The sequence below is a fragment of the Triturus cristatus genome, chromosome 4_2 (genome assembly GCF_964204655.1).
Source record: "Triturus cristatus chromosome 4_2, aTriCri1.1, whole genome shotgun sequence".
In the NCBI taxonomy this organism is placed as follows: domain Eukaryota; kingdom Metazoa; phylum Chordata; class Amphibia; order Caudata; family Salamandridae; genus Triturus; species Triturus cristatus.
This window is the reverse complement of record NC_140586.1, coordinates 15635314-15659829: the sequence shown is the minus strand read 5'-3', so window position 1 is coordinate 15659829 and position 24516 is coordinate 15635314. Positions and strand designations below refer to the sequence as shown.

Genomic DNA, 24516 nt, shown 5'->3' with positions numbered 1-24516 from the left:
AGGTAGACAACACAGCACCTGAAGAACCTGTATCACAGGCTTTCTATGAGACTCTTTTGGGAGCCTGAGGGATGACATTGCAGCCCTTAAGAGAGACATGGCAGATGACGTCAAGGGTATCAAGCAAGACTTGACTGACATGGGGCAGAGATTGGACACACTGGAGCAGGCCTGCGACCAGCAAGAGGACGAACTCGATGCACATTAGCAGGAATTGCTAGAGTTGTGCAACAAAAATGAGGATCTCTACTACCACCTGGAAGATATAGAAAACAGATCACACCACTCCTATATATGTATTGAAGGCATCCCTATGCAAAAAGATTCTGCCAGGCTAGAGAAATACGTAGTGTGCTTGTTTCGCTATGTAGTACTGGCCTTGAAAGATAAAGAAGTCATTCTAGATAGTACACACAGAGCAGCCCAACCCACCAAAACTCCAGGGACATCTCAAGACATCCTCACCTGCTTATATTCTTATACACAAAAAGACATTATGTCCGCAGTGAGAGACTAAACTACCACCGCATTCAAGGGAACAAAGTTTGGAATTTTCCAAGACCTGTCTTTCATCACACTATGACCAGCTACGGAATTCCTACACAAGAAAGGAGTGTGCTACAGACTGGGGCACCCATTTAGGTTCATTTTTATTTGAAACAATGAAACACATATGGTGTGCACCCTCAAAGAGGACCAATCCGTTTTAGACTTCCCTACTATTACAGAAGATGGGTCCCACTCCCACAAGACATTTGCTCTTTCCAACTCCTCAATTAAACCACGGCGCCACACACAAATTGGGACAAAGTCCGCGGCCAAGCCTATAGCGTTTGAGCGCCACAGAGAACGAGCTGCAATGTAATGACAGCTCCAACAGCAGGGTAATACATCTGATCCAGAAAATGTTTGACTTTTATAAGGAACATAAAGAAAGAGATCTTTAACTAGAACCTAAGAAATGCACACTTTCCTTTTACTACAGAATCGGTCCCATGCTTAAGGTACTCTGCCTTAATGTCCAGGCCTAAATGCCCCAGTGAATCGCTTAGCACTCCTCTCTATGCTTAAGGAAGCCCAATGATCTTTATCGACTACGCTCACGCTCGTTTGATTGTCAGTTTTTCTCATCTGGCGAGTTGGAGTCACGATCCTTCCAGCCACAGACTTCTCAGGTAGGGTGATCCAAACACAAGCAGAGATACCAGGTAGGATGCTCTCACTTCGGGTTTCTCTGTACTCTAGCACGCTCACAATAGCTACTGTGTATGCCCCCAACGATCAGCAGTAGCCTTTCCTGTTGGACGCTATGGATCAAGTGGTGACATCTCCATACTCCAACACATTGATAGGGGGAGACTTCAATTTAACACCAGACACTACCCTTGATGGGCCAACTCGGGGAACGGGACAAACAAGAGGCATTCAGCCCACTCAAGATCTCTGCTATAGTTTAGCAAGCTTTTTTCATGAAAAAATCAGTAATCTCATCATGGGGCTAAAAAATAACAGTAACAGCTACCTCAGTTGATAGTGTGGGCGGAGTGTCTTATGTAGGTATACAGATTGGGGAAGGGACCGGTAAACCGAGTCTTTTGGACCATTTTGGAGGAATTCAGTAGGCTTGCCATGGGTGTTGCCTTAGGTTCCCTCTTGGACCCCCTCCCACATAAAATTTCAAAGGAATTTGCCTCAGAACTTTTTACCAGGCTTCGACAGATTTGCAATCAGTCACTCTCTAGTGGAGTGGTACCATCTGGCTGGAAACAGGCTGTAGTTACGCCACTTTTGAAGAAGGCCACTCTTGACTCAACCTGCCCGGGTAACTATCGGCCCATCTCTCTCCTCCCCTACCCAGTGAACATTCTTGAACGCCTGGTCAGCAAATCTGTGTCAGCATTTTTAGAGCAGACTAGTTGCCTGGCAGATGTACAATTTGGCTTCCGTCCAGAACATGGAACTGAGTCAGCTCCGGTGACCATGATGGATGATCTATGTCAATTGGCAGACAGGGGACAATCAGCAATACTTATTTTGCTTGACCTGTCAGCCGCTTTCGACACGGTCAACCATGATATTTTGCTGACCCGTTTAGAGGAGGTGGGAGTAGTGGGCACTGCCCTAAATTGGTTTCGATCATATTTATCGGGCAGATGTCCGGCTGTGGCTCTTCCACCGTTCCAGTCAGCCTTCACTAATATCTGTCATGGGGTTCCACAAGGATCTGCCATCAGCCAGATTTTATTCAACATTTATTTGAGCCCATTGATTAATACCATTATGGCTCATAATGTAAAACTGATAAACTACGCTGATGACACTCGGATAATTCTAGCTCTTGATGGAACTCAGCCTATTGCCTTGGAGGAGTTTCATGCAGGATACTGCGCAGTGGCTACAAAATAATTCTTTACAATTTAATTTGTATAAGACCGAAATTTTGCACTGCGCAGTTAGGAAGGTCTCTTTGCCTCTTCCTGGTAACTTTTGGCCTCACAGCACTTCCACTCCCTTGGCACAGTCTACGACGGTGCGAAACTTGGGAGTCATGTTCAATGCCAACCTGTCATTGGAGACGCAAGTGAACAAGACGGTAGAGTGCTGTTTTGGCCTTATGAGAGCTTTAAGAAAGATCCTTCCATTGCTTCCAGTCTCGGCTAGAGCTTTGATTGTCCAAGGCGCCATCTTAAGTAGACTTGACTACTGTAACGCCTTATTGTTGGAGTCCCCCAAATATTTAATCCAGAGGTTACAACGTGTTCAGAACACAGCAGCAAAACTAGTTCTGTCCAGACCACGAAGCTCTTCTGCCTCAATGTGCCTGGCCGAGCTACATTGGCTTCCTGTGCAGCAAAGGATATATTTTAAATCCCTTTGCATTGGGTTCAGGGCGCTGCATGGACTGGGCCCTAAGCCACTGCAGAAGAATCTGGTTCGGTACACTCCTGCCCGAAGTATTCGTTCTTCCTCCGCCTGTCTGGCAAAGGTACCCCGATTCTATAGGGCCAGACTGGGAGGAAGATCTTTTAGCTATGCTACCGCGAAACTCTGGAATTCCCTTCCACCTGCAATCAGACAATGTAGTACCTTGTCCCTGTTTAGAAAAAGGATCAAAACGTGGCTGTTTCCTAGAAACTGATCCTGTTATCTTGGAGTACTGCTTGCTTTAGGCTCTATTCTATTTTCTTTTCTCCTGTTTCTTGCTGGTCCATGCTCACGTATCTTCAGCGCCGGGGTACCCATAGGGTGTTTGTTGCGCTCTATAAATATTATATACATACATGCATTCATTAATGGCAGCTGACCTCCAAAGGTTAAAGGATATGGGAATGCTGGATGTGTGGAGGGCGACCCAACTGAGTCGGTAACAAATGCTGAAATCGGGTCTGCGGCTCTTTTTGACCATTTGCCCATCACTATTATCATGCACACCCCTACTAGCCCATCCCAACGGGGTTCTTGCCGCCTTAACCCCAAATTTCTCCAGTATGACTCAAACATCATAGAACTCTCCAAGGCAATAACTACATTCCTCGACTTTAAAGACACTTCTGATACCATATTGCCCTCCTCTAGGACTCCCTAAAGGCACCATTATGAGGCACCTGTACAGCTTTTTCAGTTAGATGTAATCGGGATACACAGGACAAGAGACACCTCCTGGAGGGCTGGGTGAAGGCACTTGAGGAGGAACACAAAAGATTAGGCTCTCAAAGTAAAACGTTAACTAACATTAGCTCGTAAAGATTTTAAAGCTCTGGATATGGATAGAGCGGAGTACGCTCTACTGCAAACAAAGCAGAAATACTATGCAGGGGGCAATAAGACATGCCTTCTTCTAGCTTACCATTTAAAAGCCCAAAATACCCGACAGAGAATCACCGAACTAGAGGAGCATTGAGGTGATAGGATCTACCAAGACACCCTCATTGCGCAGAAATTCGCACATTTCTACTCCTCACTACACAGTTGAGACATTTGACACAGAAGCAAATTAAGCAATATTTAGATCCCCTACACTTAGAAGGCGTCATCCCTGAGTCGTTGCATCTTATATGGACAGAGACATTCACGCAAGTCTAGGCTACAACCAGGGAAGGCACCGGGTCAAAATGGCTACACTGCCAACTTTTATAAAACCTTTGCCCCAGCACCCTTAATGACTAGCCTTTTTAATTCCTTGAGCACTTCAGTAGCACTCACATATACGATGAGAGACGCCATCAACACAGTTATCCCTAAGCCCGGAAAGGACCCGAGGTATTGTGCATCTTATCGCCCCATCTCTCTTTTGAATATTGGCAGTAAGATCTTCACTAGTGTTTTGATTGCACAGCTGGCACCAAATATGCAGGACTGGTGGACCCAGACCAGACTGGGTTTATTCCGGAGAGGGGATGTAGTGACAATAGTAAACGTCTTTGCCACCTTATTGACAAGATCCACGAGCACACACACACCTGCTCTTCTCCTGTCGGTTGATGCTGAGAAAGCATTTGACCAGGTCCATTGGCTGTTTCTAAGCATGGTTCTAGGGAAGGTCGGTCTTGGCCCAGATATTAAAAATGCATATGGTGTAGTGTAGGAGAGTAGGGTCTGCTATCCTATGGTCACCCCAAATTTTTGCTTCACTGGTTTTTGACGTATTGAGGCTGTGGGCCTGCTAATCAGACCCCCAGCCTGCTGTTCTCTCTGCTAAATTGACACTATGCACTTTAGGTGCATAACCCATTGGAACTGGATCACCCTGTGAGCCCCTGTAGTAGTGTACCCTAGGTACCCAGGGCATTGGTGTATCTGAGGCCTACCAGGGGCTGAAGCATATATTGTGCCACCCCTGGCCTGGCCTAGCAATTTGACTCAACTGGCTGATCACTCAGCTGGGGTAAGTTGGTGTATCCACCTCTTACTTGGGTGTAGTATACCTATACCTAACCTTAAATGGGACACATGTTAACCTATAAGTCACTCCTATGGCAGGCCTTAACAATCCTGAAGAACAAAAAACAGGAGTAAGCCCGTTATCCCAGCAGAGACCGGGCAATAATGTTTAACAAAACAACAATGTCTCAACTGGATGTCATTAAAAAGACAAATTTCAAAGCAATGATGAAATCACAAGGGGAAGGAAGGGAGACCACAAAGAAATTCATGAAAAAAAGTATATATTGTAAGTAGTTAGAACAGCACTACGGTACAATAAAGGTACAAATGACCAAAACACACAAGTGGGCACTGAGCGTGCTAGTGATAGTGAACGGCGCAGTGAGCACAATTGGTGAAGACAGCGTGAACGGCGATGAAATAATAATGACAATGTGGTCATAAGAATATAATTATATACAATCTAATTTGAACAAATTTACAAGTGACCACAGAAAAGCCAAAGTTCTTTGCTGAGGATTGTCAAAAACAATACTGAAGGCAGAGTGCTTGGTTCCATGTGAGATGGTGCTCTGGCCTGAGCTGAGCCTGTCTGCAGTGGTCGGAACAACTTCCTTCTACCGTTTCCAGATATCGTCATACCATATACTCTTAAGTGCATTATGAACCTCGCGGTTAAATGCTATCTTTGGTTTGGCTTTATCAAAACATGTCGAGTAAGGGGTCATACGAATTGGAATACTAACCCCTCACCAATTCTGGCGACGGGGTTAGCATTCCACCCTCCTAGGGGGACACGACATGTACAGAACCTGAAACCCGGGTAAAATCAGACTTAGCCTCAGCTCCACAAAATGGACGCTGCCACCACAGACACAAGTCTGCCCTCCTGCTGCTGGGAGTCCTTCCAGCTTGGGAGACGTGGACAAAGGGTTTCCTGCCAGGGGAGGTGCGAGCACCACCCCAGACAGGATTTTGTGTATTGGTCAGGTAGGGCTTGAAAAGAAACAGACATGCCTGAGGCTCACAAGGAGCCTCGGTGCATATGCCAGTTCAAACCGGTCCTGGGGCACACCAGCCCCAGACCTGGGGCGAGCTGGACAAAGGATTGGGGGTGTAACCACCCCCCTTCCTGGTCCCACCCTTAGGGAGGGACCTAGCAGGTAGTCCGGCCCTTAGAATCCGCTTAAAGGTAGGAGCTGTGTCCAAAGACTTCAGACATCCTGGAATCAACTTGAAACTATGAAGAAGATGGGAACTTCGACGTTCTGCTGCACAGAAGACTGAAGGAAATCTCCCCTATGGTTAGGGAGTGACCATATTGCTAACGCAAGCACCATCCAGCGAATCAACGTCTGCTTTGCCGCTGCCTCCCGCCGGAGCCCGAGCCCAGAGACCGACAAGGACTAGACCTCCAGACCTCTCACCACCCGATCCACAGTCCCTGCAAAGAAGGAACCCGTGGAGGCACCGAGACACGTGGAGCCAGCCATCTTGGAAGACACTCGACTAGCTGCAAGCGCGACAACAGAGGCTCCCTCCGAGTTGTGCTTTGGGTCCTGAGAAGCCCAACATCCGAGCAGCATCTGCACCAAAGGTGAGCCCTCCGGCATCTCCACGATCTGTGTGGGGCCCCTCTGCACTTCGCGACTCGACGCACCTAACCGGTTACTGGTCCGTTGACTAGTGGCCATCTTGGCGACCATCTTGAAAAACTACGATGCTGGTCTGGTTGCTCCAGACTGGCCCCTGCTTCCCTCCAAAGGAGCAGCCCCTCTGACCTTGCTGGTCAGAGCTAACAGCTTTCTTCAATTCCTGCGACTCCTGCTTTTGCCAAGGCTTGTTTGCTTCTTCTAAGTTGCCGATACCGCCGACAGCGAGAGCCTGTATGGGACAGCTTGTGAACAGACTCCTGGATGTCGTCGACCTTCAGGGACCACGTGGCTGCAGAGACAAGCTACACCTCTTCACCTGTTTGCACCCGACATCGCCTGGTACCTACCTGGTGCCACGCCGGTCACTGGCTAGTGACTGTGAACACTGTCCCCTCTGCTTACAGGTCTTCTACACTTCCGATCCATCCTTGGATCCACCGCATCTCTTCTGGACCGACCGCCTGCAGCATCTTTGTCGTCAGGCTCCATTGAACAGATAGACGAAACCCGACGCACTTCGAGCCCTATGCACCCGCTTCCTGTGGGTGAGGTAAAGCTGGCACTCCAGTGCACAAATGTAGAGTAACATCTCTAGTGTCTAGGTTTGAAGTCTTGAATTCGTAGTCCAACCAGAAGACCCTTCTAGCAGTAACTTTTGAACAATTACGCACCCATTGAAAACCTATGGGCGCCCGCGTGTAACTTTCCTCACTGCACACGCAACCCGTGGACCTCCTGGTCACTAACTAAAGTTAGCTCCTTGTAGGCCCAGCGATTCTAGAGGCCCTAGGCCTTCTCCCTTTCCTGTTCGTGGTACTTATACCACTATTTTAGTATATGGTTTGAGCGGCCACCAGGGCCTATCCATATAAAGTGCAACTTCTGTATATTGTGATACTTTCTTGTTTAACGATTTGTGCTTTGAGTAATAAATACATATATATTTTGAATATATATCTGTGTGGTGTCCTTTCATTGGTATAAAGGGGGGTTACATATGGTAAAACAGCTTGCTTAACACGCCTAAACGAGTTTAGCCTCAAAGACTGCTTAGCCTACGTTACCACTAGGGCAGCTGGTCCGAAAAGGTTGACTTACAACCACACCATAAGGGTTGCTTGGCATGGTACAAGGTGGTCACTTTAATTAGTGAACATCATATACCAGGCCAACTTCTCACATGTAGCTAAGCCAATCCTTGAGCACAAGGCAGGACGAACGGGGTTCTGTCACAGCCTTTTGCCATTGGCTGTGGCAAACAACAGGGCTGACCTCTCTCTGCTGCTTTTTGCACTCTACATGGAGGCTTTTTGCGAAGAAGATGCGGGGCAACACTCAAATAGCGGGCATCAATCAATCAAACATTTGTAGAGCGCGCTACTCACCCGTGAGGGTCTCAAGGCGCTAAGGGGGTTGGGGGAAGCAGCTCTGGTCAGACAGCCAGGTCTTGAGAAGTCTCCTGAAGGTCAACAGGTCCTGGGTCGGACTCAGGTGGGCGTGGAGGGTGTTCCATGTCTTGGCGGCGAGGTGGGAGAATGATCTGCCCCCCGTGGTCGTTCGGCGGATGCGTGGGACGGTGGCAAGGGTGAGGTCAGCAGTGCGAAGCTTGCGGTTCGGGGTGTAGAAGGACAGTCGTTTTTTGAGGTATGCTGGTCCATCGTTATGGAGTGCTTTGTGAGCATGGGTGAGGAGCTTGAAGGTGATCCTCTTGTTGACCGGGAGCCAGAACAGGTCTCTCAGGTGGGTGGTGATGTGGCTCTGGCGTGGGAGTCCGAGGATGAGGCGTGCGGAGGCGTTTTGTATGCGTTGGAGTCTCTTCTGGAGTGTGGCCGTGGTTCCTGCGTAGAGGGCGTTGTCGTAGTCCAGCCTGCTGCTGACGAGTGCTTGGGTGACCGTCCTTCTGGTTTCGGTGGGAATCCATCTGTAGATCTTGCGAAGCATGCGGAGGGTGTTGAAGCAGGAGGAGGAAACAGCGTTAACTAGCCAGGTCATAGAGAGCATTGAGTCCAGAATGAACCCCAGGTTGCGTGCGTGGTTGGTGGGTGCCGGGGCAGCTCCCAGCATGGCCGGCCACCAGGAGTCGTCCCATGCGGAGGGGGTGGAGCCGAGAATGAGGTCCTCAGTTTTGTCCGAGTTCAGTTTCAGCCAGCTAGTCTTCATCCAGTCTGCGACTGCCTTCATTCCCTCATGGAGGTTGGATTTGGCGGTGGCCGGGTCCTTGGTGAGGTAAAGGATCAGCTGGGCGTCGTTGGCGTACGAGATGATGTTGAAGTGGTGTGCTCAGACGATGTTGGCAAGCGGTGCCATGTAGATGTTGAAAAGGGTCGGGCTAAGGGATGATCCTTGGGGTATACCACAGGTGATCATGGTGGCCGGATCGGAGAGGGGGGAGGCGGACTGTGTTCTGCCGGTGAGGAAGGAAGTGATCCAGTCCAGGGTTTTGCCTCGGACCCCTGCGTCACGCAGGCGTGTGCGCAGGGTGTGGTGGCAGACGGTGTCGAAAGCGGCCAAGAGGGCCAGGAGGATGAGGGCCGCGGTTTTGCTGTTGTCCAGTAGGGTCCTGATGTCGTCAGTGGCGGCGATGAGGGCCGTTTCGGTGCTGTGGTTGCTGCGGAAACCGGATTGGGAGTAGTCCAGGATGTTTTTCTCCTCCAGGAAGTGGGTCAGATGTCTGTTGGCGGTCTTCTCAATGACTTTGTCCGGGAACGGGAGCAGGGAGATGGGACGAAAGTTCTTGAGGTCCTTTGTGGCAGCCCTGGGTTTCTTGAGTAGGGCGTTGATCTCGGCGCGTTTCCAGCTCTACGGGGAGGTGTCAGTCTCGAAAGAAATGTTGATGAGCTTTCGGAGTTGGGGTGCGATTATGGAGCTTGCCTTGTTGAAGATGTGGTGGGGGCAGGGGTCGGAAGGTGAGCCGGAGTGGATGGTGTTCATGATTTTGATGGTGTTTTCGTCGTTGACGTGGTTCCAGGAGAGCAGGAGGTCAGTGTGTTTGGTGGGTGTTGAGTCGGGGGTGTCGGCGTCTGTTGTCGGCGTCTGGGTGTCGAAGCTGATGTTGAAGTTTGCGATCTTGCGGTGGAAAAAGGTAGCCAGGGAGCCACAGAGTAATTGTAACGGCGGGACGTCGCTGGAGCTGGGGGTGGCGAGTTCTTTCACGATGTTGAAGAGCTCTTTGCAGTTGTGTGCATTGATGTCGATGCGTTCCTTGAAGGAGGTTTTTTTTGCGGATCGGATGAGTAGGTGGTATTTGCGTCTGGCGTTCATGAGGGCTGCATGGTTGTCTAGTGTCTGGTCATTGCGCCACTGCTTCTCGAGTCTTCGGCAGGTGTGCTTGGAGTTCTGGAGGTCGGCATTGAACCAGATGGCTCTCGTGTCGGTGCGCCTGTTGGAGGGTTTCCTGATCGGGGCGAGGGTGTTGGCGCAGTCATCAATCCATTGTCTGAAGTTGTGGGCTGCTGCGTCGGTCTCGGAGGGCAAGTGTGGTGATGAGCTGGTCTTCGGTGACTTTATCCCAGCTGCGGTGTGGGATAAGTTGCAGTTGGTTGTGTGCAGTATGTTTCTCGAAGGAGGAGTGGATGCAGTGGTGGTCAATCCAGTGGAGTTCGTGGTGTGGCTGAAGGTGATGTGGTCGCTGGCAGAGAAGATGGGGTCGAGCGTGTGTCCAGCGGAGTGGGTGGGAGTCTGAGAACACAAACTGGCCATGTATGGGGATGATGTGATGGACACAGTCGCAAGGCCACTTACATCCCTTGTGCAGTTTTGAGAGGGTTTCAGGTCAATTTCCAAAAGATACAACTGCTTGGCTAGAACGATCGACCTCGAAGCTGGAGAATCGGGTTTGAGTCTGAGCAGGGACACGCAACATCCTGTGATTCTGGCCAAATCACTTAATTTCCCTGTGCCTAACAAAATGAATGTGTCCATCTGTAATGCAATTGGTGCTCATGCAAAGGGCTCTGATACCATAGAGTCGAGTTCCCGCTATATAAAACTCCATAAAAATAAAATTCAAAAATATAAATCACACAGGCAGATAAAACCTATATTAAGCATAACTTTCCCTTTTCGTGGACAGCGAATGTGGTGCCCTATCTGGGTCTCCAAATCTTTTCTAAACTGGTGACCGCAACGGAGCGTAATTATGCGTCACACTTATCCACACTCAAGACCGAGTGCAATCCTGGAAGGGGGGCATGATCTCGTGGCTGGGTCAGCTCGCCATGGTAAAAATTACACTGTTACCTAAAATATTGTATGTAATGCAGACAATACCGTTGCAGCTACCCCCACATGTTCTTGCACGGATGCAACACGTACTAGAGAACTATATCTGGGATGGCAAACAAGCAAGGATGGCAGAAAAGCATGCCTGTTGGTCCATGGCAGAGGGGGGACTGTGAGTCCCTAACTTGGTCCACTACTATAAAGCCTCTCAACTCCGATACATGGTGGAATAGTCCAGACACACAACACAGAAACATGGGTGCTTTATTGATAAAGCCATTGCACGGATATACATTTGGAAGATTCCCTGGCTTCCTAAGAAACATAGGCCAGTGGGGGTTTACATTTCCCTGGTTATTCAGGCAACAATGGGCACATGGGACAAAGTGAGACAAACAAAAAACCTCTCCTCCAATGCCTCACCACAGAAACCAATTCTTAATAATCCTGACTTTCCTCCCGCCATGTGCAGACCAACGATCTCACCATGGCAGACAGTGGGTTGCAAGAGAATAGGCGATTTATTTGACTAAAATAGGCTCTTACACTTTACTCAAATTCAATCACAATATGGCATCACTCCATCAGCAAATTGGCAATACCTCACCATTAAATATTGGCTCATACAACCCCATATAAAACAGCATGCCTCCCGACAGCGTACACCCTATCAAAAAAGGTTCTTAACTCTTACTTCAGACAAGCGCCTACTTGCAGACATATGTGCGTTTACAATAATTGAGAACAAGGTAGTGATGGAATTAGGTCGCACATCTGTTCCCTAGTTGCTAGAACAATTTATTCAAGGTGCCCATCCGGATAGAAGAGCATTCCACTACCTAGGATGCGAAAGTCCACTAGGCCCAGGATATGGTACTAGTGGCTAGAACAATCTTTTCAACAGGGTACTATCCTGGCACTCCAAGTATCAAAATCAAGTATCACACAGTGAAGTGAAAGGTGAACCGTCTGGCCTAATTAGAATTGGCAGTTACAACTTTCCCCACAGTTATTCCGGAAAAAAGCAATGCCGCACCAATACAGTTCAGTCATAATACATACATAGTTTAATTAGCAAATATAGTCAACATACACGTTTTGAAGTCAGCATGTAACAGCGTATAACAATCGTTTTAGCAGAAAAGAAATAAACATAGTGCCATTAATCTTCAAATAACACATGTAAGTTACAAACATATGTAAAGTGTAACAATGTAGTGATTTCAGAACAGCCCAAATAACACATGTAGGTATACACATATGTAAAGTACATCAATGTAGTGATTTCCAAAACAGCCGACACGTGTTTCGTTACTGATGTAACTTCTTCAAGGCTGTTGAAGTAAAACCAGAAAACCATTTAAGCATAAGCACTCCTTGTAATCTTTCTAATTCAAAGTCCCAAAATTGGTCTCAAAAAAAGGGGCCCATTAGTCCAAGAGTGGTAAAATAAACAAACATGAATGGCTACAGCAATGTTCACAAAAGGCCCTAATACTAGGGTTTAACCAAGGAGCAGAAGAAATAGATCCAAAACACCATGTCACCCGTCGTGATAAGTAAAATAAGCCAAGAATTCAATCAGCCGTAGAGTGAGTAAAGGAAAGATACCAATGGAATCCAAGGTGCGATCTCGTAGGATTGTTAATAGCCAATTAAGTCAGAAAGAGAAAAGACTCATCGCGTTACCTTCTGTCTAATTTGGTCGAGTAGTACTGAGTGGTATCACACCGTATTCTAACCAGGTCTGGTGCCAATTCTTAGGCAGGATATTCATCAAAATGAACAGGATACATAAGGAGAATCTACTCGTTTTCTGAAATTGAAAATACGAAAGAAGATCAAGTGACGTTATAGACTTAATTAAAGATTAAGAGTCAATAGGTTTCCTATTAATTAGTCCTTCACCCACTAAATTCTGGCAATAGTATACCTAGTATCAATGATCCTGAGTGGGGGGGAATTTTTTCGAACGGTGTAGTTCCGAGATCCCACGTCCGAAATTCCGGGCTTATGTGATCATTTCCAATGGAGTTCCGCGGCACCCCTAGTCCGTGCCTGAGCAGAACGAACCGTAAACACAGAACATAGAAAGAAAAAAAGTACATAGTGGGTCCTCAGCTAATCCAGATCCATGCAATAATGATTTCATTACTTAAAAGAGACTAACCACTATTTACAGTTTCGATGTAGTCGAAAGTAGTATGTAGTACCCCTTCCGCAGTGTCCAATGTGTAGAAGGATTGAAGATAAAAGATGTTCGCCACGACCTATGAATATGAATATACTATAATATCTCATAAGTATTCGTCAATATGCCATCGCAAAAAGCACAAACCGACACTTAAGGAGGTGGGTTCAGTGCACTCCAGTAGCGCATAGAACCCTCCCAAGCGAAGGTAAAAGTAACATATATTCTTACCCCCACAGAGATTGTTTTCTGTGTACTGTCTGTTCAGTATGTACGTTGAGAAAGGTCACTCTATAGTAGCACACATCCTTGTAGCAATGATACACGGTAAGTGTGGAAGAGTTTCTTAAATATTCGTTTGAGCAATGTGAACAATCTATAAGGCAAAAGAACCCATTAATCCCCGATGCTGGGAGTGTGGCATAGTAACACACTTCCTAAATTCAGTTATAAGTAAAAGTAGCACCCACATATATATATTTTGGGGCCACTCCATGAAGATATTGCGGGATGCAGAAATACGTACACAAAATTTGAAGTATCTAACACAACACTCGGTATCCAGTATGTGATGACACATTAATACGGTAAACACACCTCTCATAGTAGGAATAGTACGCGTCTTATACAAAGTTTACAAACAGGTACGTAAGCACTTACTAGTATAATCTTTGGTTAGTCAAAGAGCAACGGAACCATGTTGATGAATGACTTCTCACGAGAGCACTGTGGTAGGTGCCTGTGAACAGAGCCAATTAACCCGTTACGTAAATCTTTGTTAAAAGTTACCAGAGGAAACTAAACCCCCCATTTTAACGCTTAATAGCGTTCTCAGAGTACACGCGAGCTCGCGTTAAGTCACTTACTAGTTACGATCTTCGGACCTCGAACCCATAGTACGGCGGAAGTTCGCAGAGGCAGTCTGTAACGGTCCCGTCACTGCTTTTTTAAATCTAAGTTAGAAAGAGTAAACAGACTTCGCATCCCAAACGGACTTCCCGTTTCCCAGTCCAATGTGAGCAGGACTACACTTACTGCTAATTATTCGGCCATATTTGAAAGATAGTTAAGTTACACATAAAGGTCGTTATAAATCCGAACAGTATTCCGAAATCAATAGACCTAACCATGGAGGGTGATCAGAGATCCAACAACCACCCATGAGTGTGGCAATAATTTAAATGAGAAGCAACTCGTCCATGTAGAAAAAAAATTCTAGTCCGCGTCCTTCTAAAGCTTCTCATGACTTCTTAAGGGGCCATCTGAAAATATCTTGATCAATGACATACCCTGTCTTATCAAAGCCCCGTGTGCAAAGTAGACCAAGGGAAAAAAAGGAAGAGAAGAGAAGAACAGTCATGGGTGAATTAGTATGTCCGCAAAAAGGGAACTGTAAAGCTTGATATGTAGAGTGTGCAACCAGGTTATTCCAATTACCTGCCTGAATTTTATGACAGCTTACATTATCTACAATCTTAAGAACCCAGACATTTAGTCTCTTAGAAACACTTGTAGTTCCCTATCAAAGTTGATTCCCTGTTCTACGGCCCGTAACCTGATAATCCATTGTGCCTCAAGTTTTCTAAGATTAAGTGTGCGATCACCCCCTCTAGGGTGGTTGAAAGCTTGGGTAATCCCATGAAATCTAATGTTATGCAATGAGTCATCTGAGTGCAGGGTATTGAAATGCACTGCCAGAGGGTAACTCTGGTCATTTTTTCGAATGGCCCTCATGTGTTCTTGAATCCTTTCCTTCAACGCACGAATAGTGCTGCCAATGTAAATTAGATTACAGGTACATACTATGCAGTAAACCACAAACTTGGAATCACAGTTCATAAAATCTTTTATGTAGTGAGTCGTACATGTATTGTGTTTGAATTCCTTTATACCATTCAATGCCAAGGGGCACATATTACAATGAGTGCACCTATAGAATCCCTTTGGTTTTGTAGGTAGCCAAGAGAGAGTCTTGGGGATGGGTGGAAGGTAACTATTACATAGTATGTCCCTCATCGTTTTGTTCCTTCTGTGTATAATTCTAGGTTTACCAGTGAGGTGTTTCTCCACTGATTTATCACATAACAGAAGGTGCCAATGCTTTGATACTATTTTGATACTATTTTGTTGATTGCCATACTCTCCACATGGTAGTCTGTTATAAGACCTATTTCTTTGATCTTAGTGTATTTCTTGTTAGTCATGCTCCCAGCCATGGGGTGTAAATTTTCGCCATCCATAGCAAACATCTATATGGGCATGTTCGAGAAACAACACCTGTGGATGAACGGCCCATCAGAACTAACTGCACACATTATGTATTGGGGGAGGTACATTGATATTTTTCTTATATGGACAGGAAGCCAATCCCAATTCGTTTCTCTCACAGAATTTCTAAATGACAATACGTATAATCTCAAGTTTACTTCTAACTTCAGCACTACACAGGCTGCCTTTTTAGACATCACCCTCTATATTAAAGGCAATAAAATCATGTCAAAACTATACAGGAAGAAAACGGCATGTAACTCTGTGCTACATGCGGACAGTGCCCACCCCATTACACAAATTAATGCCATCCCTCTAGGCGAAATGTTCCGCCTCCGTAGAAACTGTAGTGAGGATGAGGTCTTCATGCACGAATTACAACTCCTACAGGAACGCTTTGTGCATAGGGGCTACACACCAAAGATTCTTGAAACCGCTAGGAATCGAGCACTCTCAACACCTAGAAACTCACTCCTCAAAAAGAGTGGGAGCATGACTAACAAGAAATACACTAAGATCAAAGAAATAGGTCTTATAACAGACTACCATGTGGAGAGTATGGCAATCAACAAAATAGTATCAAAGCATTGGCACCTTCTGTTATGTGATAAATCAGTGGAGAAACACCTCACTGGTAAACCTAGAATTATACACAGAAGGAACAAAACGATGAGGGACATACTATGTAATAGTTACCTTCCACCCATCCCTAAGGCTCTCTCTTGGCTACCTACAAAACCAAAGGGATTCTATAGGTGCACTCATTGTAATATGTGCCCCTTGGCATTGAATGGTATAAAGGAATTCAAACACAATACATGTACGACTCACTACATAAAAGATTTTATGAACTGTGATTCCAAGTTTGTGGTTTACTGCATAGTATGTACCTGTAATCTAATTTACATTGGCAGCACTATTCGTGCGTTGAAGGAAAGGATTCAAGAACACATGAGGGCCATTCGAAAAAATGACCAGAGTTACCCTCTGGCAGTGCATTTCAATACCCTGCACTCAGATGACTCATTGCATAACATTAGATTTCATGGGATTACCCAAGCTTTCAACCACCCTAGAGGGGGTGATCGCACACTTAATCTTAGAAAACTTGAGGCACAATGGTTTATCAGGTTACGGGCCGTAGAACAGGGAATCAACTTTGATAGGGAACTACAAGTGTTTCTAAGAGACTAAATGTCTGGGTTCTTAAGATTGTAGATAATGTAAGCTGTCATAACATTCAGGCAGGTAATTGGAATAACCTGGTTGCACACTCTACATATCAAGCTTTACAGTTCCCTTTTTGCGGACATACTAATTCACCCATGACTGTTCTTCTCTTCTCTTCCTTTTTTTCCCTTGGTCTACTTTGCACACGGGGCTTTGATAAGACAGGGTATGTCATTGATCAAGATATTTTCAGATGGCCCCTTAAGAAGTCATGAGAAGCTTTAGAAGGACGCGGACTAGAAATTTTTTTCTACATGGACGAGTTGCTTCTCATTTAAATTATTGCCACACTCATGGGTGGTTGTTGGATCTCTGATCACCCTCCATGGTTAGGTCTATTGATTTCGGAATACTGTTCGGATTTATAACGACCTTTATGTGCAACTTAACTATCTTTCAAATATGGCCGAATAATTAGCAGTAAGTGTAGTCCTGCTCACATTGGACTGGGAAACGGGAAGTCCGTTTGGGATGCGAAGTCTGTTTACTCTTTCTAACTTAGATTTAAAAAAGCAGTGACGGGACCGTTACAGACTGCCTCTGCGAACTTCCGCCGTACTATGGGTTCGAGGTCCGAAGATCGTAACTAGTAAGTGACTTAACGCGAGCTCGCGTGTACTCTGAGAACGCTATTAAGCGTTAAAATGGGGGGTTTAGTTTCCTCTGGTAACTTTTAACAAAGATTTACGTAACGGGTTAATTGGCTCTGTTCACAGGCACCTACCACAGTGCTCTCGTGAGAAGTCATTCATCAACATGGTTCCGTTGCTCTTTGACTAACCAAAGATTATACTAGTAAGTGCTTACGTACCTGTTTGTAAACTTTGTATAAGACGCGTACTATTCCTACTATGAGAGGTGTGTTTACCGTATTAATGTGTCATCACATACTGGATACCGAGTGTTGTGTTAGATACTTCAAATTTTGTGTACGTATTTCTGCATCCCGCAATATCTTCATGGAGTGGCCCCAAAATATATATATGTGGGTGCTACTTTTACTTATAACTGAATTTAGGAAGTGTGTTACTATGCCACACTCCCAGCATCGGGGATTAATGGGTTCTTTTGCCTTATAGATTGTTCACATTGCTCAAATGAATATTTAAGAAACTCTTCCACACTTACCGTGTATCATTGCTACAAGGATGTGTGCTACTATAGCGTGACCTTTCTCAACGTACATACTGAACGGACAGTACACAGAAAACAATCTCTGTGGGGGTAAGAATATATGTTACTTTTACCTTCGCTTGGGAGGGTTCTATGCGCTACTGGAGTGCACTGAACCCACCTCCTTAAGTGTCGGTTTGTGCTTTTTGCGATGGCATATTGACGAATACTTATGAGATATTATAGTATAGTCATATTCATAGGTCGTGGCGAACATCTTTTATCTTCAATCCTTCTACACATTGGACACTGCGGAAGGGGTACTACATACTACTTTCGACTACATCGAAACTGTAAATAGTGGTTAGTCTCTTTTAAGTAATGAAATCATTATTGCATGGATCTGGATTAGCTGAGGACCCACTATGTACTTTTTTTCTTTCTATGTTCTGTTTTTACGGTTCGTTCTGCTCAGGCACGGACTAGGGGTGCCGCGGAACTCCATTGGAAATGATCACATAAGCCCGGAATTTCGGACGTGGGATCTCGGAACTACACCGTTCGAAAAAATTCCCCCCCACTCAGGATCATTGATACTAGGTATACTATTGCCAGAATTTAGTGGGTGAAGGACTAATTAATAGGAAACCTATTGACTCTTAATCTTTAATTAAGTCTATAACGTCACTTGATCTTCTTTCGTATTTTCAATTTCAGAAAACGAGTAGATTCTCCTTATGTATCCTGTTCATTTTGATGAATATCCTGCCTAAGAATTGGCACCAGACCTGGTTAGAATACGGTGTGATACCACTCAGTACTACTCGACCAAATTAGACAGAAGGTAACGCGATGAGTCTTTTCTCTTTCTGACTTAATTGGCTATTAACAATCCTACGAGATCGCACCTTGGATTCCATTGGTATCTTTCCTTTACTCACTCTACGGCTGATTGAATTCTTGGCTTATTTTACTTATCACGACGGGTGACATGGTGTTTTGGATCTATTTCTCCTGCTCCTTGGTTAAACCCTAGTATTAGGGCCTTTTGTGAACATTGCTGTAGCCATGCATGTTTGTTTATTTTACCACTCTTGGACTAATGGGCCCCTTTTTTTGAGACCAATTTTGGGACTTTGAATTAGAAAGATTACAAGGAGTGCTTATGCTTAAATGGTTTTCTGGTTTTACTTCAACAGCCTTGAAGAAGTTACATCAGTAACGAAACACGTGTCGGCTGTTTTGGAAATCACTACATTGATGTACTTTACATATGTGTATACCTACATGTGTTATTTGGGCTGTTCTGAAATCACTACATTGTTACACTTTACATATGTTTGTAACTTACATGTGTTATTTGAAGATTAATGGCACTATGTTTATTTCTTTTCTGCTAAAACGATTGTTATACGCTGTTACATGCGGACTTCAAAACGTGTATGTTGACTATATTTGCTAATTAAACTATGTATGTATTATGACTGAACTGTATTGGTGCGGCATTGCTTTTTTCCGGAATAACTGTGGGGAAAGTTGTAACTGCCAATTCTAATTAGGCCAGACGGTTCACCTTTCACTTCACTGTGTGATACTTGATTTTGATACTTGGAGTGCCAGGATAGTACCCTGTTGAAAACATATGTGCGTTTCTCAATACATAGAAACATAAGGCCCCATCCCCTGCACAAAATCAACAGGAACTGGAATGTGAGCGCACATTCTCCCACAACAAATGGGCGGACATCCTACACCGAGCACGTATCTCTGCCTGTTTTGTGGGGAAAAAGGAGACACCATTGAAGACCACCCACTACTGGTATTAGACCCCTTCCCGATTGGCCAAATGGAAGCCAGCCAATAATGGCAAGTGCTGGAGGCACTGTGGACACAAGAAGACTATTTCACATCTTATGGCATTGCCCCAAATTACAAACTTTCTGGTCAGAAATAATACCGGACCATAATTAAATATATGACACTGATCTCACTCAGCTACATTTTATTGGGCCTTCCTAATGCATTAACTTACCCATTGCACTTGGAACATAGACGTGCTCTCACACTGGCCCTCTGCGCAGAGAAACAGGTAATCCTGGCTAAGTGGGGGACTGATTATACACCAACAAAACGACATAGGTTATACCAACTCTGGCCCCTCCTGAGCATGGGAACACTAACGGCAGTGACAGAGCAGAAACTGCCTTTATTTGACAAAACGACTGCATGTTCGATATCTGTCCAATGAGTATAGAGAGTTGACCTGTCAGAGGTATTTGAGGGTACTTCGCCTCACCCAATCACCACCTTATCCTCCCAACACTGACGCCACACCATTGATATAACTTCCACATTTGCTAGATCGACTGTTAAATCTACTTTAGCCTTAAGGAATGCTGAATGTACATACGCCTTTGTTATTCTTGTTTCTTTCTTGTCCCTTCATGCCTGCTTATGCCATTACATTTCCTGTACCACGGGCCGGTGGATGTAAGTGTGGGCTGAATGTAATGCTTGATTATCTTTCAATGAAAACCTAATAAAACAGATTTATACCTAAACAAAAAGATTACAATTCTCACATGGTACACATATTTATATGTACCCAATTTTACACGTTTGGAAATGTAGAAAAACACAGTTTGGAACCCCAAATTAAGTGAGAGAGGAATCTCCTTTAAAATAAACTCAATAGCTCATAATAAACTGACTGTGCAACGTAAAAACATAAAACAATTGTTTGTGGCTTCAAATGTTGTGCCTGGGTCTCAGAAATTAAGTTGTATGGCAATAACTACACCAACGATCAACTTCTTTTCATCTATTTATACTGTTTCAAAATAAAAGTTTTATTTCTTCTAAACTACTATAAAAAAGACAACTGAGGAGAGTAGTCCTTTACTGTTCACTTCTTTAAATAAAAAGGTAAGACACTGATGGAGCAGGTAGAGCAACATTTTGTATACCTCCTTTATTTGCATGAAAAGATTAACTAAATAATCTACTAATTATAATTGTATTAATGGTTTGCTGTGTGAAAAATTAATATAACCATTGCATACACAAATCACAAGTGGGAACTGCTAAATTGCATGACGATATAACTGATAACTAAAATATGTAAGCATATTAATAATAGTATATGTGATAATTAGATATCGCATGATTTATGTTGCTTTTGTGACGTTTGCATCTTCGTGGAGGACCGTAAAGGTGAATATATTGCTTTAAATTTCGCTATATGCTAGGAAAATACTAATACATAAAGGGATTAGTAAGGGTATAACATTAAAAGCATCATCTCTATTAATTATTCTTTTGTGTTTGTTTCGCTTAAGTTGACATCTGGGCCTAATCCAATATGGTGGCAGATACCGTGTACAGAAGTGGCCACCATCTCCTGAAGCGCGAAGTCTGTTGCACAGACTCAGACGGCTCCATGAACCTCTCCATAACCTAATCCACACTGTACCCGGTCAAGGATAGGATCTTGGTGGACTGCCAAGACCTAGGACGGTAGAAACTGGTTTAAAAGAACAATGCACTTTACAAATAAAATCCGAAACTTTGCTACACCAAGTCCGTGACATCACCGGAAATGAATCGGCAAAACCCATGTGAAGACTAACGGTCAAAAATCGGATGATTTATGATTATCCAATCATGTACTGTCTCCACCTAGAAATGTTTCATATTATCCCGAAATTTATTATAAAAGAGTAGTAGAATAGGGAGGGAAGGAGATATTGAGGCTATTCGGTTGCATTTGGCGGTTACTATGACTGCACACCCTCTTTGACCCCCACAGGCGATGACGGATGCTAGCACGTCTTTTGGTCCTTTGGCAATCTTTGGGACTGCATCGTGCTGAGCAGAGGACTTTCAGACATTGAGCCTTGGCCAGCTTTATTCGGGCAATTGACGATAAAATTCGGTTATGCAGAGCCAATGAATTCGAGAAACTCCAGATAGCCAGACTAGGTAAATATGGTGTTCTGTGATTGAAATAAATTGATCTAGAAATTCTAAAAGTTGATGAGACAAATGCTAATATTACTTATAATGAAAATTTAGATAAACAAATATTGATTAACAGAAATTATGAGTTTGTGATTTTTCGTTAAAGATAATAAAGGATTCTGAGTCTTAAATGTGTTTTAGCTGGTTCTAAATCACCATCAACCAATCCAACTAATTGGTCCGTCGACCAAGTGGGTGGAGTGCCTTGATGTTTAGGATTAGAGATCTATAGGTGACGAATGCTAATGTATATTTTGTAAAATAACTTTTCTCTCCCTATAGGTTATAAGGTGTTCCCCCACATGTCCAGTGCTTGAATTGTTCATCCCTCCTGTGTGCAGACTTGTGAGAGAGATGTATGAGTGTTGGTGTTATGGGCCCCAACAATGACTGCATGTGTGAATGAGCTAGTGTGACGTCGGGTCTGCGACGCAGGGAGGATAGTTGAAAATTCACATCTTTTTCCCCGGTCTCACGCTGGATCAGTTTTTCTGGTAGAAGATTTATGGTTTTATTGTTCTGGTTTGGGGATTATTGCACATTGATTTCTCATTTTTCGGCTGCAAATGTTGTGCCTGGGTCTCAGGAATTAAGTTGTATGGTAATAACTACACCAACGATCAACTTCTTTTCATCTATTTATACTGTTTCAAAATAAAAGTTTTATTTCTTCTAAACTACTATAAAAAAGACAACTGAGGAGAGTAGTCCTTTACTGTTCACTTCTTTAAATAAAAAGGTAAGACACAATCACAAAACACATATTGAAATTAAAAATAAAGAGGCAATAACTATTTACAGACACATGCAATTGTTCTGTGGTAGGACACCACATCTGGTTTGGATGATGGTCAAGCAAGCTTTGCAGCAAGAAAACAATAGTTGCAACCAGAACTTGCTCCCTCTGGCTCACCATCAGCCCAGACGTAAGGCACTGCTCTGGATAATGATCAAGCAAGTGTTACCATAAGAACATAAAACCTGTACTCACATCCATCTCACTCTGGCTGGTGGTAAACATGAAAGCCCTCTTGTACAAAGGTATTCTGCGGTCAAAAAGCTACTGCCTTACATAAAACAACAGCAAAGCATCTATTTAAAACGTATCTAATCCCTTACAGAGATGAAAAAATCTTACCCACTCATGAATGGGTTTTTGTAATTTTTTTATGAATTACAATTAGATGTGAAAGAGACATGACCCTCACTAATTCGTACATGTGAGCTTGTCTACTCGATAGGCAGGTTCTGCTTTAAAAATATATTTACCATGTGGCAAAGCAATTGTAGGGATGGATGCCAGCTGTCCCTTCATCCCAGTAATCGTAGTTAATTTAAGGGGGGTCTCAATCTGCAACGTCCCTGAATCATAAGCATTAGGCAAGTCTTTTTACGACCCTCTATGAATATTCAATTTACAATAAGACCATTAAGTGAATAAATTGCTTCAAAAATTGCATTTTCATTTGCAAGCCACTTAGGGCCAGATGTACAAAACATTTTTCTGGTCGCAAAGGGGTTGATTCACAGGATTGTGCTGTATGCAACCAGAAAAATGCATTTTTTAAATGTACAAAATGCGATTCGGTAACATGTTACTGCATGGCATTTTGCACTTGCTATTTGGTATTTGGTAGGGGAGTGTTTAGGGCGTCCCTTCCAAATACCAAATCGGTATGTATGCATTACTGTTTTGCGACCGAATTCCGGTCAGAAAACAGTCATATTTTACCACCAGTTTAAAATGGTGTTAACCCATGGGCAAAGGGGAAGGGGTCGTTTTGGACCCCTTCCCCTTTAAGAATATAAATATAAGAGCAGGCAGTGGTCACACAAACCACTGCCTACTCTTAAAAATCGAAATTGCAAAGCTTCATTTTTTCTTTTTAAATACATCGTTAAAAAAAATATAAATTGCTTTATGAAAAAACAATCACAGACATGGTCGTCTGCTGACCTAAGCAGACCACCCTCCCTGTGATGTCTGTGATTCCTAATGGGTCGCAAATTACGACCTACCTTAACATGTATTGAGGTATATCTATCTGCGACTGACTAGGAATCGCTAATGAAACTCAAGAGTTTCAATCAATCTGAATTTATAAAGCACGGCTAATCACAAGATAGGATATCCAGGCGCTTGCTGCTCCCAGAGGTTTATTCGAAAACCAAGGTCTTGAGGGCCATTCAGAATTCCGGAATTGAGGTGATGGTCGGGAGGTGTGTAGGAAGACTGTTCCAGGTCTCTGCTGCAATGTGGGAGAAGGTGCATCCTCCACTTATACTTCGGTAGATGCAGGGAGTATGGGCAAGTGAAACTGGAGGTGTAGCATAATTTAATAAATGCGAGTCGTTGGTTGTGTACATTAGGTATCCTAATGTTACTATATCTAGCCTTTGGTGGGAAGAAAGGGTATCAGAATGGGCATTGAACATCAGGCCCGCAGTTACCAAAGCCCTAAAAAACCTCTCCGAAACAGTGAGTGCGGGTACTACGACATAAAATTCTACCTGGGCTAGGACAATGACGGGAAATGATAATGTAGCAGATCCCTCATTGGAGAAGGAGCGTGTTTAAGTTGGCAAAGCGTGTTGCAGAAGTGTGGCTGTCATCTGTGCATCCTCCAAAGGTTATTATAATTATGTGCAAACCAAGTAGCCTACATAAACTTACCTGATTTTTTTTAATATAGGGGAACAAGAAACTTTTTATACTTACATTCTTTCATCATGCCTATATCAATGCAGCGCTTCAGTCGACAAGATTGACAGTGACGTCTGTTATCTTTGGTTATTCTGCAATCACCATTAAATGGACATGTGAAAATGGCCTTCCTTTTCATGCTCCTCCTACACAAATATAGATATTTTTTTAACAACGAGTGAAGAACAAACTGAGCAGAAAGCTAAAAAAGGAAACTGTATAAACCATAC

General features: G+C 44.1%; 1 protein-coding gene across 6 annotated transcripts in view; it reads right to left on the bottom strand.

The window, feature by feature from the left end:
- Positions 1-24516, bottom strand: part of VDR (vitamin D receptor) — a 799659-nt gene that overhangs the window by 482766 nt on the left and 292377 nt on the right. For all 6 annotated transcript variants that reach the window (XM_085600241.1, XM_085600238.1, XM_085600240.1 and 3 more), the window contains one exon: positions 24302-24432. In XM_085600241.1, coding sequence (XP_085456367.1) covers positions 24302-24432 — 131 coding nt within the window. The remainder of the gene's footprint in view (positions 1-24301; positions 24433-24516) is intronic.